Genomic DNA, 17,125 nt, shown 5'->3' on the forward strand with positions numbered 1-17,125 from the left:
CTAGAACATATGTGAGAGGAGCGGCGGGGCCGCGGCCTTCCCTCCCTCTCGTCGTCTAGGACTGGACCAAACGGTCAGGGGGTCCCTTGACCTTTTTATAGTCTTATACAGGTACATGGGAAAATACAGCAAATTGTTTTAGGGTGTTGAGGCGAAGTCTATGGAATGCCATGTGATTAAAAAAAAAACAAGTGCGCAATTACTCATTAAAAAAAATTAGTAGGTAGGTGTGCTATTTTTGTACGACCGAGTTTAAGGTTCGAGACCGAGGAGCATTTGAGAAGCAGGGATCGCCTTCTCTCCGATTCCTATTTTATATGATCAGTGGAAAGGGGAGCCCTCAAAGAATGGCATATAGTAAAGGCTGAGAATATTGTATCTAAAGCCCTGAGACTGTTGGCTGCCGGCAAAAAGATATGGAGAAGCAAGTCAGTAAGAAGTCAAACCGTCTTTGTGTTTAACTACAAAAACCATTCATACATCACCTGCTATGCCTCCTATAGGGACGCGGGTGGCGCTGTGGTCTAAACCCCCGAGGCTCTGGGTCTTGCCGATCAGAAGGTTGGCGGTTTGAATCCCCGTGACGGGCTGATGGGTTTTTATATAGGGACCCAGGTGGCGCTGTGGGTTAACCACAGAGCCTAGGGCTTGCTGATCAGAAGGTCGGCGGTTTGAATCCCGGCAATGGGGTGAGCTCCCGTTGCTCGGCCGCAGCTCCTGCCAACCTAGCAGTTCGAAAGCACCTCAAAGTGCAAGTAGATAAATAAAGGTACCGCTCCGGCGGGAAGGTAAAAGGCGTTTCCGTGCGCTGCTCTGGTTCGCCAGGAGCGGCTTGGTCATGCTGGCCACATGATCTGGAAGCTGTACGCCGGCTCCCTCGGCCAATAACGCGAGATGAGCGCCGCAACCCCAGCGTCGGTCACGACTGGACTTAATGGTCAGGGGTCCCTTTACCTTTACCTTTATGACTGCTATCATTTTATGGATCCGCTAGTGTCATTGAGCCTGTTAAATAAACGGGCGCTAGAACATATGTGAGAGGAGCGGCGGGGCTGCGGCCTTCCCTCCCTCTCTGCGCTCGGCCTATCTCTAGCCCCTATCCCTAACCCCTATGAGCACTGCAACCCCCTAGTCGCCTTGGACTGGTCTGAACCACACAGAGGCCCATATGCTTCCTATCTGAAAACTATTCAGAAACTGCACAGATTTTCTTCACCATCTAGAACTGCCGAGAAAATCAATGTAAACGTCGTGCAAAAAATCAACGGCATTATACACGTTTGACCACATTTTGTCACGGGACATTCCTGACAGCTCATCTGTAACAGCATTCTGTAAATTTTATACCCAGATGCCAACTTTGCTGCCACATACACCCGGACAACACCATTACTGGCCCCAACAACATCCAACATCCCATCTCAGGACTATTTAATTGCTCCTCTTCTAACATTGTGTATGCCATCAAATGCCAACAGTGCCCTTCAGCTCTCTATATTGGACAAACAGGCCAAACCCTACGCCAAAGGATAAATGGACATAAATCTGACATCAGGAACCACAAGACAGAGAAACCAGTAGGAGAACACTTCAATCTCCCAGGACATTCTATACAAGATCTCAAAGCAGCTGTTTTATTACAGAAAAATTTCAGGAACAGACTGGAAAGGGAAGTTTCTGAATTGGAACTCATTACCAAGCTTAAAACCATGGAGCCACCTGGGATGAACAAAGACATGGGATTCTTATCTCATTATGCATGATCAAGCTTTCTTTAGCGCCTCAGCCCTTGCTTTTCCCCCACAGGACCAATTGCAGTCATCAGCAGTCGTTAACAGCCATCTACAGGTTTACCACTCCCATCAGCCCATCACCCATTCCCACCCACCCACCCTCTGTACAGTGGTGCCTCGCTTAACGAATGCCCTGCTTAACGAAATTTCCGCTTAACGAAAGGATTTTTCGAGCGGAGGTTGCCTCGCTAGACGAATTCGTTCTACGAAAAATTCGTCTAGCGAATCGCGCTTTCCCATAGGAATGCATTGAAATTCAATTAATGCGTTCCAATGGGCAAAAAAATAATAAAAAAATCAATGCATTCCTATGGGATTCGCGAGACGAATTTTTCGTTATAAGAAAAGACCCGTGGAACGAATTAAATTCGTCTAGTGAGGCACCACTGTATATACATAAGGGTCTGACTCTTCTGTTTCAAGTGTATCTGAAGAAGTGTGCATGCACACAAAAGCTTGTACCAAGATAAAAACTTAGTTGGTCTTTAAGGTGCTACTGAAGGATTTTTTTTAATTTCGCTTTGACTCAGACCAACACGGCTACCTACCTGTTACGGTAATTATGGTTTGATTTTATATCAATGTTTAGATTTGATGTTGGCTGCCGCAAGCCCGGGCTCGGCCGGGGAGGGTGGGATACAATAAAGGATTGTTATTATTAATTATTATTATTTCCAGTGAGGAAAACCTTTGAGCTCGACCCGGGAAGGGGCGATGAGCGGAACGACAGACGAGCGGATCACGCAGATTCTCTTACCTTCTTTGGTCTTTGGAGCAGCGGCAGCCACTTCTCTCTCCGAGGAGGGGTGTGGCACGGCCGCCGGGCCCGGACCCCGACCCTCGGGATGCTCCAGCCTCTCCTTTGGTCGGCATGCCGGGTCACTTTGCTTTTTGGCAAGGTTAAGGACGTTCGGGGTGATGGAGGGGCGCTGAATCGGCGCTGGCTTAGAGGCCAAAACAGGAGACGGGGGCCACTGTCGCTTGGGCGAACTCGGGTGAGACTTTTGTCTGGCGAGGAAAAGGGATCAATCAATTGGAGATCTAAATGGCGCGGACCAATGCACAGCTACCGTATTTCCCCGTGCATAAGACGACCCCTATTTTTTTTCAGCCCAAATTTAATAAATAAACAATGGCAACGTTCCGTGTATAAGACGACCCCCAATTTTAAACTTAATAAAAATTAGGGGGGGGGGTGCACTGAAAAATACAGTCTATTCTGAGGCAGGCAACTCCTTAGCTCCCAACTCTTTAGCCCAGATAGGAAGTTCTATAGGAAAGAAGATTCCACCTAAACATTAGGAAGAACTTCCTGACAGTAAGAGCTGTTCGGCAGTTGGATTTGCTGCCAAGGAGGGTGGCGGAGTCTCCTTCTTTGGAGGTCTTTAAACAGAGGCTTGACAGGCATATGTCAAGAATGCTTTGATGGTGTTTCCTGCTCGGCGGGGGGTTGGACTGGATGGCCCTTGTGGTCTCTTCCAACCCTACGATTCTATGATTCTGACTCCGGGGTTAAGGCTGCATTTCAATAGGTCCAGCTCCTTTTTTACAACAGTGAAATATTCTTGTAAAGAAGCTGGTAAAATGCGGGCTAGACAATGCTACCATTCGGTGGATTTATAACTGGCTGACTGACCGAACTCAAAGGGTGCTCATCAATGGCTCCACCTCTTGCCGGAGAGTAGTGACTAGTGGGGTGCCACAGGGTTCTGTCTTGGGCCCAGTCTTATTCAACATCTTGATCAATGACTTGGATGATGGGCTTGAGGGCATCCTGAGCAAGTTTGCAGATGACACCAAATTGGGAGGGGTGGCTAATACCCTAGAGGACAGGATCACACTTCCAAATGACCTTAATGGATTAGACAACTGGGCCAAAGCAAACAAGATGAATTTTAACAAGGAGAAATGTAAAGTACTACACTTGGGCAAAAAAAAGAAAGGCACAAATACAGGATGGGAGACACCTGGCTTGAGAGCAGCACATGTGAAAAGGACCTAGGAGTCTTGGTAGACCACAAACTTGACATGAGTCAACAGTGTGATGCAGCAGCTAAAAAAGCCAATGCAATTCTGGGCTGCATCAATAGGAGTATAGCATCTAGATCAGGAATCCCCAAACTGCAGCCCTCCAGATGTTTTGGCCTACAACTCCCATGATCCCTAGCTAACAGGGCCAGTGGTCAGGGATGATGGGAATTGTAGTCCAAAACATCTGGTGGGCTGAAGTTTGGGGATGCCTGGTCTAGATCAAGGGAAGTAATAGTACCACTGTATTCTGCTTTGGTCAGACCTCCCCTGGAGTACTGTGTCCAGTTCTGGGCACCACAGTTCAAGAAGGATACTGACAAGCTGGAACATGTCCGGAGGAGGGTGACCAAAATGGTCAAAGGCCTGGAAACGATGCCTTATGAGGAACGGCTTAGGGAGCTGGGTATGTTTAGCCTGGAGAAGAGAAGGTTAAGGGGTGAAATGATAGCCATGTTCAAATATATAAAAGGATATCATCTAGAGGGTGAAAGGTTGTTTTCTGCTGCTCCAGAGAAGTGGACACGGAGCAATGGATTTAAACTACAAGAAAGAAGATTCCACCTCAATATTAAGAAGAACTTCCTTAAAGTAAGAGCTGTTTGACAGTGGAATTTGCTGCCAAGGAGTGTGGTGGAGTCTCCTTTGGAGGTCTTTAAGCAGAGGCTTGACAGCCATCTGTCAGGAATGCTTTGATGGTGCTTCCTGCTTGGCAGGGGGTTGGACTGGATGGCCCTTGTGGTCTCTTCCAACTCTAGGATTCTATGATCTCAGGGCAGCTGGGACCATGAAAACAGTTGGTAACACGCTACACTGTGAAGGAGACTGAGATCTTGCCGAGCCCGCAAGGTCCCCTCGCTCAAGACAGCACATGTACAGGCCCATATGCAGTTTGCCAATGAACAAGGGTTGCAGCTCAGATGAGACCAAAATCGAGCTCTTTGGCATCAACTCAACTCGCCGTGTTTGGAGGAGGAGGACTGTTCCTCCTCCAAACCACATACAATACAATGATTCGTCCAGTATCAAAAGCTTCCCTTAAGAGGGCTGCCTTCAGATGTCTCCTAAATGTCATAATATAGTTGTTTATTTCTTTGACATCTGACGGGAGGGCGTTCCACCTTACCATTCAAGTCCTGGACTGCAGAATCCGGCACCGGCAGCTGTGTGACACCGGAAGGTGCGTCGACGTAACTTCCGGTGTCGCTTTGCCCTTCTATGGGCACCAAAGATGGCCGCCACCGATACCGGAAGTCGCGTCTATGCACTTCCGGACATGCGTAGATGCGACTTTTGAAGCCGCCGGCGGCCATTTTTGGTGCCCATAGAAGGGCAAATCGGAAAGAAAAAAAATAACGGAGAAAAACGGGAGACGAAGTGATACGGGGGACCACCGTGAAAAGGTAAGTAAAAACGGGGGTTTCCTGGGGGAAACGGGGTACTTGGCAGCTATGCGTTCCACAGGGTGGGCGCCACCACTGAGAAGGCCTTCTGCCTGGTTCCCTGTAACCTTGCTTCTCACAGGAAGGGAACCGCCACAAGGCCCTCGGAAGTGGAGACGCTCCTTCAGATCTACTGGGCCAAGGCCGTTGAGGGCTTTCAAGGTCAGCACCGATGCTTTGAATTGTCCTCGGAAACGTCCCGGGAGCTCAAACGCCATTGCGCCTTTGGGGACGAAGAGAACAGCCGAGGGTGGCAGGGAGGATCGAGCTGCTTTTACTCTAGAGTAAGATTGGTGAAGAGGAGCTAAATAGAAACCTGATTGCGGCTGGAGACGGAGCCCGTTTGCCCACGTTGGCAGGAGATGGAGACCGCCTGGGACCGGGCAAAGATGGCGACGGAGTGCGTCTCCCGGTAGACGAGGGCGGCTGCGCGAGCTCCGATTTCTGCGGGAAGAACAGAGACATACATACTGGTAAGCAGCGCCTTTCATACCTGCCAAGTCCCTGCCTGAGAAATAAAGGACTGGACCGGAAGTGGCAGGCCGGAAGTAGCGCTGCCGCCATTTTGGAACTGGGCGGAGCATGCTTAGAAGCGACTTTTGATGCTGCTCTACCCTGCTCCAAAATGGCCGCCGCACCAGAATAAATCGGGGGGACAAAAAAATTCAGTTTTTTCGGCTGGGAACAGCCGGAAAAATGGGGGTTTCCCGGGGAATACGGGCGACTTGGCAGCTATGGCCCCTTTCTAAAAGGCAGGCGGGACATAAGGAAATGAGAAAAGCAAGAAGCAATTTGTATTGTAAAATTATCCAATGATGATGATAATGATAATGATAATGATAATGATAATGATAATGATAATGATAATAATAATAATAATAATAATAATAATAACAATCTATAAACTGGATTGGGTACAACCTGGAGCTGGGTATGTTTAGCCTGGAGAAGAGAAGGTAAAGGGGTGATATGATAGCCATGTTCAAATATATCAAAGGATGTCATATAGAGGAGGGAGAAAGGTTGTTTTCTGCTGCTCCAGAGAAGCGGACACTGAGCAATGGATTCAAACTCCAAGAAAGAAGATTCCACCTCAACATTAGGAAGAACTTCCTGACAGTAAGAGCTGTTCGACAATGGAATTTGCTGCCAAGGAGTGTGGCGGAGTTCTCCTTCTTTGGAGGTCTTTAAGCAGAGGCTTGACGGCTATATGTCAAGAATGCTTTGGTGGTGTTTCCTGCTTGGCAGGGGGTTGGACTGGATGGCCCTTGTGGTCTCTTCCAACTCTAAGATTCTATGATCCCACCGCCCCCAGGCATTCCCACCCCACCCCGCCGATCATGCCGCCGTCAATCCTACCGGCCCAAGGACCAGGCCGCCTCCACAAGAGGCCTACACCTCTCCACAACCCTCCACCCCACCCCGCAGATTTCACCGCCGCCGATCCACTCTCCCCCAGTCACTCCCCACTCCACCCGGCCGATCCCTTCCCAACCCCCCGGGCGGGGACCAGGCCGCCTCCAGAAGAGGCCTAGACCTCTCCACAAACCCCCCTACCCCACGGATCCCGCCCACCCGATCCCGCCGGACCCCCTCTAGAGAGCACACCAATCCACACTCCCCACCCCACGGATCTCTCCCCCCCCATCGATCCCACACCCACCGATCCCACCACCCAGATTTCGCCACCAGCATACACCAGTCCGCCTCAAGAACAGGCCCACCGTTCCACCTTCCCCAATCCACCCCCACACCCCAACACACACACAGAAATCCCACCTCAACACCCCTAACCACCTCCATATTAGAATCATAGAATCATAGAGTTGGAAGATACCACAAGGGCCATCCAGTCCAACCCCCTGCCGAGCAGGAAACAACATCAAAGCATTCTTGACATATGCCTGTCAAGCCTCTGCTTAAAGACCTCGAAAGGAGACTCCACCACACTCCTTGGCAGCAAATTCCACTGCCGAACAGCTCTTACTGTCAGGAGTTCTTCCTAATGTTGAGGTGGAATCTTCTTTCTTGTAGTTTGAATCCATTGCTCCCTGTCCGCTTCTCTGGAGCAGCAGAAAACAACCTTTCTCCCTCCTCCATATGACATCCTTTTACATATTTGGACATGGCTATCATATCACCCCTTAACCTCTTCTCCAGGCTAAACATTCCCAGCTCCCTAAGCCGTTCCTCATAAGGCATCGTTTCCAGGCCTTTGACCATTTTGGTTGCCCTCTTCTGGACACGTTCCAGCTTGTCAGTATCCTTCTTGAACTGTGGTGCCCAGAACTGGACACAGTACTCCACGTTACGTCTGAGCAGAGCAGAATACAGTGGTACTATTACTTCCCTTGGTTCAGAAAGAGGCCTGGACCATTAAGAGAACCTGGGACACCCTCCTTCAGACTGCTGCGAGAGAAGCGTCAGCTTTGAGGAAGCCGTCGGAATTTTGATGGAACCAGCCAAAAGGTACCCAAACGCGGCCGACTGACCTGTGCCGTTTCTGGCGAGATGCTTCCCGACGGAGAGGCGGCCGTCTTCAGTCGGTCGGTGCTGCGGCTCCGCAAGGGCACTTTGGGCGCGTGGGCCGGGGAACTGACGGCGCTGCTGGGAGCTGAACGGGGACAGAGGGGAGATTCTATAAAGTTGGGGATTTGGCAGGGCAAACAGATCACGGAGGGGGAAAGAGGAGAGAGAGAGAAGGAAAGGAGACACTCTCTTTTTTAAAAATAATAATAATATATTTTTATCGGTTTTATAACAAATACAGAAAAAAATACAAAATATAAAAAACAAAGAACAAAAAGCAAAAATGTTTCTTTAACAATATCCAATATAGTTCTTAAGTCTGTCGACTTCCTCCTTCCCCCCCTCCACGCTTCTATTTATAACTTCAAGAAAGAAGATTCCACCTAAATATTAGGAAGAACTTCCTGACAGTAAGAGCTGTTCGACAGTGGAATTTGCTGCCAAGAAGTGTGGTGGAGTCTCCTTCTTTGGAGGTCTTTAAGCAGAGGCTTGACAGGCATATGTCAAGAATGCTTTGATGGTGTTTCCTGCTCGGCAGGGGGTTGGACTGGATTGCCCTTGTTGTCTCTTCCAACTTTATGATTCTATAACTAATATAGCAACTCTCTACTTCTTGAATAATTTCTTCTTCTAAGATACTCATTATAAATATCTTTCTCGATCCATTTTAACCACACATTCCCGATATTTCAAAATATCATTATGATCTAGAAATCTTAATAATTATTTTACATTTAGGAAAGGAGACACTCTCAACCAGGCATTGGCGGACTCTGGCCCGCCAGCTGTTTTTGGGACAACAACTCCCATCGTCCCTGACCACTGGTCCTGTTAGCTAGGGATGATGGGAGTTGTAGGATGATGGAGTTAGGGTTAGGGTTATCCCCAAACAACTGGAGGGGGCGAATTTGTCTACCCCTTAGTTAAGAACAGGCATGGCCAACTTGGCCCTCCAGCTGTTTGGGGACTACAACTCCCATCGTCCCTGACCACTGGTCCTGTTAGCTAGGGATGATGGGAGTTGTAGTCCCCAAACAACTGGAGGGGGCCAAGTTTCTCTACCACTTAGTTAAGAGCAGGCATGGCCCAACTTGGCCCTCCAGCTGTTTGGGGACTACAACTCCCATCGTCCCTGACCACTGGTCCTGTTAGCTAGGGATGATGGGAGTTGTAGTCCCCAAACAACTGCAGGGGGCCCAGTTTGTCTACCACTTAGTTAAGAGCAGGCATGGCCCAACTTGGCACTCCAGCTGTTTTGGGACTACAACTCCCATCGTCCCTAGCTAACAGGACCAGTGGGCAGGGATGATGGCAATTGTAGTCCCAAAACATCTGGAGGGCCTGAGTTTGCCTATGTTTTATATTGACTTTTTATTTTGCTCTGTGTATATAGTCATGTTCCTTCTGACGCAAATAAAGGTTTCATTCATTCATTCATTCATTCAAGAGATCCTGGAAACAGACTGCCACCCTTTGAAGCACACAAACCACAAGAGGAAAAGAAAATAGAAGAACAGGCCATTAAAATAAAATGTTTCCCCCCCCACAACCAACAGTGAAAATTGTTTTTTGTTCTAGGTTAATTGTCCATGAGGAAGGCAACCATCTAGTTACAGGTAGGTAGCCATGTTGGTCTGAGTCGAAGCAAAATAAAGAAAAATTCCTTCAGTAGCACCTTAAAGACCAACTAAGTGTGCATGCAGAAGTGTGAATGAAGAAGTGTGCATGCACATGAAAGCTCATGCCAAAATAAAAACTTAGAAGGCAACCATCGTAATTCATCACGAGTCGTAAATTAGGATTTCACCGAAGCAATCATTTGATAGCATCTGTATCCATGTTTGTTAACTGACGTGGTTAAACGTGTGGCATTTTTTAAAGAGGAGTTTTAGCACACGTGAAAACCTTAAAAGAAATCTGTTTTTCCTGATGCCTTTGGACTATAATATAACTCAAATAGAAAATCTTTACTAAGGTGATTTTCTCCCAAAGCCTTTCATTTTAAAAATCCAATTTAATGGGGGGGGGGGGTGAATCCGATTCAAATTAAAAAAATTGTTGATTTTTATCCACCCTGGTTAAGAAAAGAATATAGCAGCTGGGCTTCGAATGCAATGTGGTGGTGGGAGGGGAAGGGGTATAAGGGAAGGCATTTCGGCTTCTTATGGAATCATTATGTGTCCAGTTCTGGGCACCACAGTTCAAGAAGGATACTGACAAGCTGGAACGTGTCCAGAAGAGGGCAACCAAAATGGTCAGAGGCCTAGAAACGATGCCTTATGAGGAACAGCTTAGGGAGCTGGGCATGTTTAGCCTGGAGAAGAGAAGGTTAAGGGGTGATATGATAGCCATGTTCAAATATGTAAAAGGATGTCATATAGAGGAGGGAGAAAGGTTGTTTTCTGCTGCTCCAGAGAAGCGGACACGGAGCAATGGATTCAAACTACAAGAAAGAAGCTTTCACCTAAACATGAGGAAGAACTTCCTGACAGTAAGAGCTGTTCGACAGTGGAGTGTGGCGGACTCTCCTTCTTTGGAGGTCCTTAAGCAGAGGCTTGACAGGCATATGTCAAGAATGCTTTGATGGTGTTTCCTGCTTGGCAGGGGGTTGGAATGGATGGCCCTTGTGGTCTCTTCCAACTCTATGATTCTATGATTCTATGATCCCTGGCCATTGGCCCTGTTAAATAGGGATCATGGGAGTTGTAGTCCCAAAACAGCTGGAGGGCCGAGTTTGGGGGTGCCTGGGTTTAGGTTTTCCTCTTGTTTTGATGTTTCTACGACGAACTCCTTTTGTCTGTCCTCGCTGTATCTTTCATTGAGTTGGAAGAAGAGGCTTAGAATCATAGAATCACAGAGTTGGAAGAGACCACAAGGGCCATCCAGTCCAACCCCCTGCCAAGCAGGAAACACCATCAAAGTATTCTTGACATATGCCTGTCAAGTCTCTGCTTAAAGACCTCCAAAGAAGGAGACTCCACCACACTTCTTGGCAGCAAATTCCACTGCCGAACAGCTCTTACTGTCAGGAAGTTCTTCCTCATGTTGAGGTGGAATCTTCCTTCATGAAGTTTGAATCCATTGCTCCATGTCCGCTTCTCTGGAGCAGCAGAAAACAACCTTTCTCCCTCCTCCATATGACATCCTTTCATATATTTGAACATGGCTATCATATCACCCCTTAACCTTCTCTTCTCCAGGCTAAACATACCCAGCTCCCTAAGCCGTTCCTCATAAGGCATCGTTTCCAGGCCTTTGACCATTTTGGTTGCCCTCTTCTGGACACGTTCCAGCTTGTCAGTCTCCTTCTTGAACTGTGGTGCCCAGAACTGGACACAGTACTCCAGATGAGGTCTGACCAGAGCAGATAAGTGCATTGGCCGGGTGCTCCACTCCAAACGAAGTGCAACGGCAGACCCATGTAGAATGTGTCTAAAATCATTTCTTTTTTTCCATCCTGGTGTGGTTTGTTACCTGAGGGGTCTTGGCCATCGGCTGATAAAGCGGCGGCACTCTTGCTCCTGGCTAGGGAGGCCTGGGTGGGCGTGAGCAAGCGGCTGAGCACGTTGCTCTCCAGAGGACTGGCCTGCGAACGGTGAGCTGGAGGGCGGGAAGAGACCAAAGAGGATTGCAACGGGAAATAAATTAAAAAACGAAGCAAGCGGCCAAACGGAGGAAAGTCAAATCGCAAGTCAAAATGCATTTAGAAAGAAAGATGAAAAAATGGTAAATTGGTACTTAGGCCGGCTGAAAAACGGTTCTGAAATCATAGAATCACAGAATCCTAGAGTTGGAAGAGACCATAAGGGTCATCCAGTCCAACCCCCTGCCAAGCAGGAAACACCATCAAAGCATTCTTGACATATGCCTGTCAAGCCTCTGCTTAAAGACCTCAAAAGAAGGAGACTCCACCACACTCCTTGGTAGCAAATTCCACTGCCGAACAGCTCTTACTGTCAGGCTTGATGAAGGAAATGCTGGACCAAATGGGGGAAAGACTCCGGGGGGGGGGAGAGGGTGTTCAAGAGAATAATGTTAAGATGTTTGGTTAGAGATATTAATAATATGGAATAAATGATATTTCTTGTGGGAGTGGAGGAATGGGCTGGGGAAAGAAATTTTAGATTTGCTTAGTAGTAATGTTATGTTTAGGTAGGTAGCTGGGCGGATGGCCACCTATCTTCCTCCCTATCGACCTGAAGCCTCTGGTGGCAGGGGGGGGGCTCTGGGGGGGGGAGGGAGGGGTGGAAGGAAACCCAACTACAAAAATAGACCTCCCTTGGATGGTCGCACCTCATAGGTTCCTCTTGTGGCAGGAGGGGGCCTGTGGGGAGGCGTCATGAAGAAGGAGGGAAATAATGTTGATTTTTAAGAATAAGAATTGGAACTAAGAAACCCACTATAATGATATTAAGAAACTATGAAAATCAGGAAGAAGGGATCTGAGGAAGTCGCAAATACAATGTTTAGCAAAGTAAGTATTTTTAATTTTTTGTTTGTTGTTGTATTATGTTGGAGGATTATATATAAATAGTTGGGGGTTCCCTATCCCAATCTATCCTTTTGTCTTGGGGCCTCCTGGTGGCAGGGGGGGGTGTCCAGGGGCTAAGGAGAGGGAGGTGAGGACAAACCCAGCTTTGCAATGGACTACCTTCGACTCTCAACACCCGCAGGATCCACTTGTGGCAGAAGGGGACTTGTGGGGGTAGGGAGGGAAGGTGGGTAGAAATGTTTTTTATGTCTTGTCTTTTTTGTGTTTTTATATAAAACCAATAAAAATTATTTTTAAAAAAATAGAAAGAAAGAACATCGTGGAGACCAGGGGTCAGCAAAGTTTTTCGGCAGGGGGCCAGTCCTTTGCCCCTCATTTTTGGGGTGTGTGTGTGTGCAAATGAACTAATTCTGATGCCCCACAAATAACCCAGAGATGCATTTTAAATAAAAGCACTCATGTCAAAACACGCTGATTCCTGGACCGTCAGCAGTCGATTGGGCCAGGCCTTAGTCTGCCTACCCATGGTGTACACCAGGGACCCCAAACTACGGCCTGCGGGCCAGATGCGGCCCAATTGGCCTCCCAATCCGGCCCGCGACGACCCCCGTCGCCCACTGCCCGCTCTTACGGCGCGCAGCGAGGCGGCGCACTTCCAGATCGGGGAAAAAAGCGCCGAATATCGTTTGTGCACATGCGTATGGGCCTCTCCCAACCCAGAAGAGGTCATTTCCAGGTCGGGGGGAGGCCTACGCATGTGCACAAACGATTTTCGGTGGTTTTTCCCTGATCTGGAAGCGCGCCACCCACCCCCCGGCACCGGCCCAAAGCCGGGTAAGTCTGGGGACCCCTGGCGTACACTCACATAAGATTTAAAACACATTCTTCTTAACGGAAGCTCAATAGTTTAAAAATAAAATAAAATGTCAAGCCCAATTTATATCAAAGCAAGAAACAGGTCAAAATAGATGCTTTGAAAATCTGTTTTTCAGCCACCCTGAACTGCTACCCAGTTTCTCCGGAAAATAAGCCGTAGCCATAAAATAAGCCGTAGCAGGATTTTTACGCATTCAAGGAATATAAGCCATACCCCGAAAATAAGCCATAGTGGTTTTTTTTGAAGAAAAATAAAGGTAAGACGGTGTCTTGTTTTTGGAGAAACACGGTAGCGCACAAATGACAGACATACATATGTCCTCCTGCGGAAGCCCCACTGACATTAAGTATGCCTGCATAGTTCTAGTTACAAGTAGGTAGCCGTGTTGGTCTGAGTTGAAACAAAATAAAAAAATTCCTTCAGTGGCACCCTAAAGACCAACTAAGTTTTTATTTTGGTATGAGCTTTCGTGTGCATGTAACAGTGTATCTGATGAAGTGTGCATGCACACGAAAGCTCATGCCAAAATAAAAACTTAGCTGGTCTTTAAGGTGCTACTGAAGGAATTTTTTAATTTTATTTTATGCCTGCATATTTCTTTTTCGTCTTAATGTAGTTAATGTAGGCAAAGAGCCTGGTGGGTTGGCGTGCTTTACATTAATAATAATAATAACAATAATAATAATAATAATAATAATAATAATAATAATAATATATTATTTATTCCCCGCCCATCTGGCTGGGTTTCCCCAGCCACTCTGGGCAGCTTCCAACAGAAAAATAAAACACAGTAATCTATTAAACATTAAAAGCCTCCCTGAACAGGGCTGCCTTCAGATGTCTTCTAAAAGTCTGGTAGTTGTTTTCCTTTTTGACATCTGTTGGGAGGGCGTTCCACAGGGCGGGCGCCACCACCGAGAAGGCCCTCTGCCTAGTTCCCTGCAACTTGGCTTCTCGCAACGAGGGAACCGCCAGAAGGCCCTCGGTGCTGGACCTCAGTGTCCGGGCAGAACGATAGAGGTGGAGACGCTCCTTCAGGTATACTGGACCGAGGCCATTTAATTGGAGGGCGTTCCACAGGGCAGGCGCCACCACCGAGAAGGCCCTCTGCCTAGTGAACTACTGTTATATTTGAATATTAAACGTTCTTATCAATAAGACCAGAGTTTATTTAAAAAACGGCCTTCATTAGCAACCAATTTCCCCACTTCTCCTGTTTTTTTTGGGGGGGGGGGCGGGCGAGCGGGGAGGAAACCTGCTTTTTGCACCTTTCTGCTCCGCTTGCAAACCTTTGGGTTCTGGCTGCTCGGAATTGGGAGGAACTTTGTTATTCAGTCTGTTTAACGAAGAACTTCTTTTCGTTGAACCTGCAAGGAGAAAAGCGGGCCACGATTAGCTTTGAGTATAGTAGCATGTATATCAATCGAGCCAGTTATGAAGACTGAGAGAAGACGATCGCGCTCTTCAATTTGAATTACGGCGCGTATAAAACTCCACGTACAGTGGTACCTCGACTTACGAATAACTCTCCTTACGAATGTTTCTACTTACGAATGGAGCTCCGCCTGCCACCTTGGATGTGGTTTAGATAGGATTTTTTCCACTTACGAATGTTTAGATATTCCTATGGGATTCGACTTACAATTTTTTTCGACTGACGAATGTGCATTCAGAACGCATTAAATTCGTAAGTAGAGGTACCACTGTACAAGAAAGAAGATTCCACCTAAACATTAGGAAGAACTTCCTGACAGTAAGAGCTGTTCGACAGTGGAATTTGCTGCCAAGAAGTGTGGTGGGGTCTCCTTCTTTTTCGACTGACGAAGGTGCATTCAGAACGCATGAAATTAGTAAGTAGAGGTACCACTGTAGATGGAAACAGGAAGCACACTCTCAATTAATTCAGAAAGCAATTATTTCTAGGGTGGAAATTTCTCAACCACTTTTTTAATTGACAGGGCCTGTGAACTACCTTTTCTAATTAGCTACAACCCTGTATCATAGAATCATAAGGAAACGATGCCTTATGAGGAACGGCCTGGAGAAGAGAAGGTTAAGGGGTGATATGATAGCCATGTTCAAATAAATAAAAGGATGTCATATAGAGGAGGGTGAAAGGTTGTTTTCTGCTGGTCCAGAGAAGCGGACACGGAGCAATGGATTCAAACTACAAGAAAGAAGATTCCACCTCAACATTAGGAAGAACTTCCTGACAGTAAGAGCTGTTTGACAGTGGGATTTGCTGCCAAGAAGTGTGGCAGAGTCTCCTTCTTTGGAGGTCTTTAAGCAGAGGCTTGACAGCCATATGTCAATAATTCTTGGGTGGTGTTTCCTGCTTGACATGGGGTTGGACTGGATGGCCCTTGTGGTCTCTTCCAACTCTATGATTCTATGTTTCTATGAACAATCCTGGATCCGCATGAGGATCAAAACTGGGGGGGGGGGGGGTAGGGAGCTGGGTATGTTTAGCCTGGAGAAGAGAAGGTGAAGGGGTGATATGATAGCCATGTTCAAATATATTAAAGGATGTCATATAGAGGAGGGAGAAAGGTTGTTTTCTGCTGCTCCAGAGAAGCGGACAAGGAGCAATGGATTCAAGCTACAAGAAAGAAGATTCCACCTCAACATTAGGAAGAACTTCCTGACAGTAAGAGCTGTTCGACAGTGGAATTTGCTGCCAAGGAGTGTGGTGGAGTCTCCTTCTTTGGAGGTCTTTAAGCAGAGGCTTGACAGCCATATGTCAAGAATGCTTTTATGGTGTTTCCTGCTTGGCAGGGGGTTGGACTGGATGGCCCTTGGGGTCTCTTCCAACTCTAGGATTCTATGATGTGTTTACCATGATTCCTCTGTTCTAATGGACCTCGTCACATCCAGCAACCAATGGAAATTCACAGCCTCAGAGGGAGTCAGAGAGAACATGGTCAAAATGTTCTATAGGTGGCACTTAACCCCTGTCAAAATCCACAAGATGTATAAGACCAAAGATAATTTATGTTGGAAATGCAGGGGGGAAACGGGGACATACATACATGCATGGTGGCACTGTGAGGGAATTAAAAAATTCTGGAATCAAGTTCTTGAAGAAATTAAAAAATACTTAAATATAACATAAAGAAAAGCCCTGAATCCTTTCTGCTGGGGATTACAGATAGTACAATCAAACCACAGGATGAGACATTGTTCTTGTACGCAACAGCAGCGGCGAGAACTCTGATCGCATCCTATTGGAAACAGAAAGAAATACCCAGCATATTGGAATGGCAGGAGAAATTATTAAGTTATTTGGATTTAGACAACCTGACTAATTCAATTAGAGGATATTCTAAAAAAAATTCAGCAAAATTGGGATAAATTTGGGGAGTACATGAAGGGACAGTGCCCCATGGTAAAGTCTTGGGTCTATTTCTAGCACCCCGTATTGAGCCAAAAGAAAATAAGAACATATGGAGATGAGGGAAAGGAGAGATTTATTATCTTATTATATTTTGTTTTACAATTTAAATGCTATTAATGCTATTAATTTGATACTTTATGAAATGGATATTGGACATGCGTATTGAATTATATTTAATGGGGAATGCAGTAATAGGAAACAATATCTAGAGAAATCTGAGAATAGGGATAAGTGGGAGTCTTTAGTGGGAGAAATAAAGGTATTAGATCAAGATCTTTAAGGAATTTAGATAATATTGTCATTGATTGTTTCTGGATGAGAATGATGAGATAAATGTATGTTTCCTCTTTTTCTCTCTCTTCTTTTTCTCTTTTCTTCTCTTTTCATTCGTCTTTCTTCTCCCCTTTCCTTCTCTTTTTTCTTTTCTTCTTTTCTCCCTAATACATCCTTCCCCCCATCCCCCCCTTTTTTCTTTATTATTACACAACTTATATGATTTTGTATATTATAATATACTAGTGGATTTTAGCCCGTTTAAAAACGGGCGCTAGAGGAAGCGGCCTGCCGGGA

The 17,125-nt window shown here is 46.6% G+C and overlaps 1 protein-coding gene across 28 annotated transcripts in view; it reads right to left on the minus strand.

The window, feature by feature from the left end:
• The window catches only part of MAP7D3 (MAP7 domain containing 3), a 62,306-nt gene that overhangs the window by 21,872 nt on the left and 23,309 nt on the right, over nucleotides 1–17,125 (minus strand). For 7 of the 28 annotated variants that reach the window (XM_060270362.2, XM_060270360.2, XM_088665229.1 and 4 more), the window contains 5 exons: nucleotides 14,430–14,528; nucleotides 11,267–11,392; nucleotides 7,756–7,877; nucleotides 5,580–5,707; nucleotides 2,551–2,801 (listed from right to left, as the gene is read on the minus strand). In XM_060270362.2, coding sequence (XP_060126345.2) covers nucleotides 2,551–2,801; nucleotides 5,580–5,707; nucleotides 7,756–7,877; nucleotides 11,267–11,392; nucleotides 14,430–14,528 — 726 coding nt within the window. Of the gene's footprint in view, nucleotides 1–2,550; nucleotides 2,802–5,579; nucleotides 5,708–7,755; nucleotides 7,902–11,266; nucleotides 11,393–14,429; nucleotides 14,529–17,125 lie in introns of all 28 variants that reach the window. The other 21 variants (XM_088665209.1, XM_088665207.1, XM_088665213.1 and 18 more) reach the window with 5 other exon arrangements.

The sequence above is a fragment of the Zootoca vivipara genome, chromosome Z2, assembly GCF_965207765.1.
Source record: "Zootoca vivipara chromosome Z2, rZooViv2.hap1.1, whole genome shotgun sequence".
In the NCBI taxonomy this organism is placed as follows: domain Eukaryota; kingdom Metazoa; phylum Chordata; class Lepidosauria; order Squamata; family Lacertidae; genus Zootoca; species Zootoca vivipara.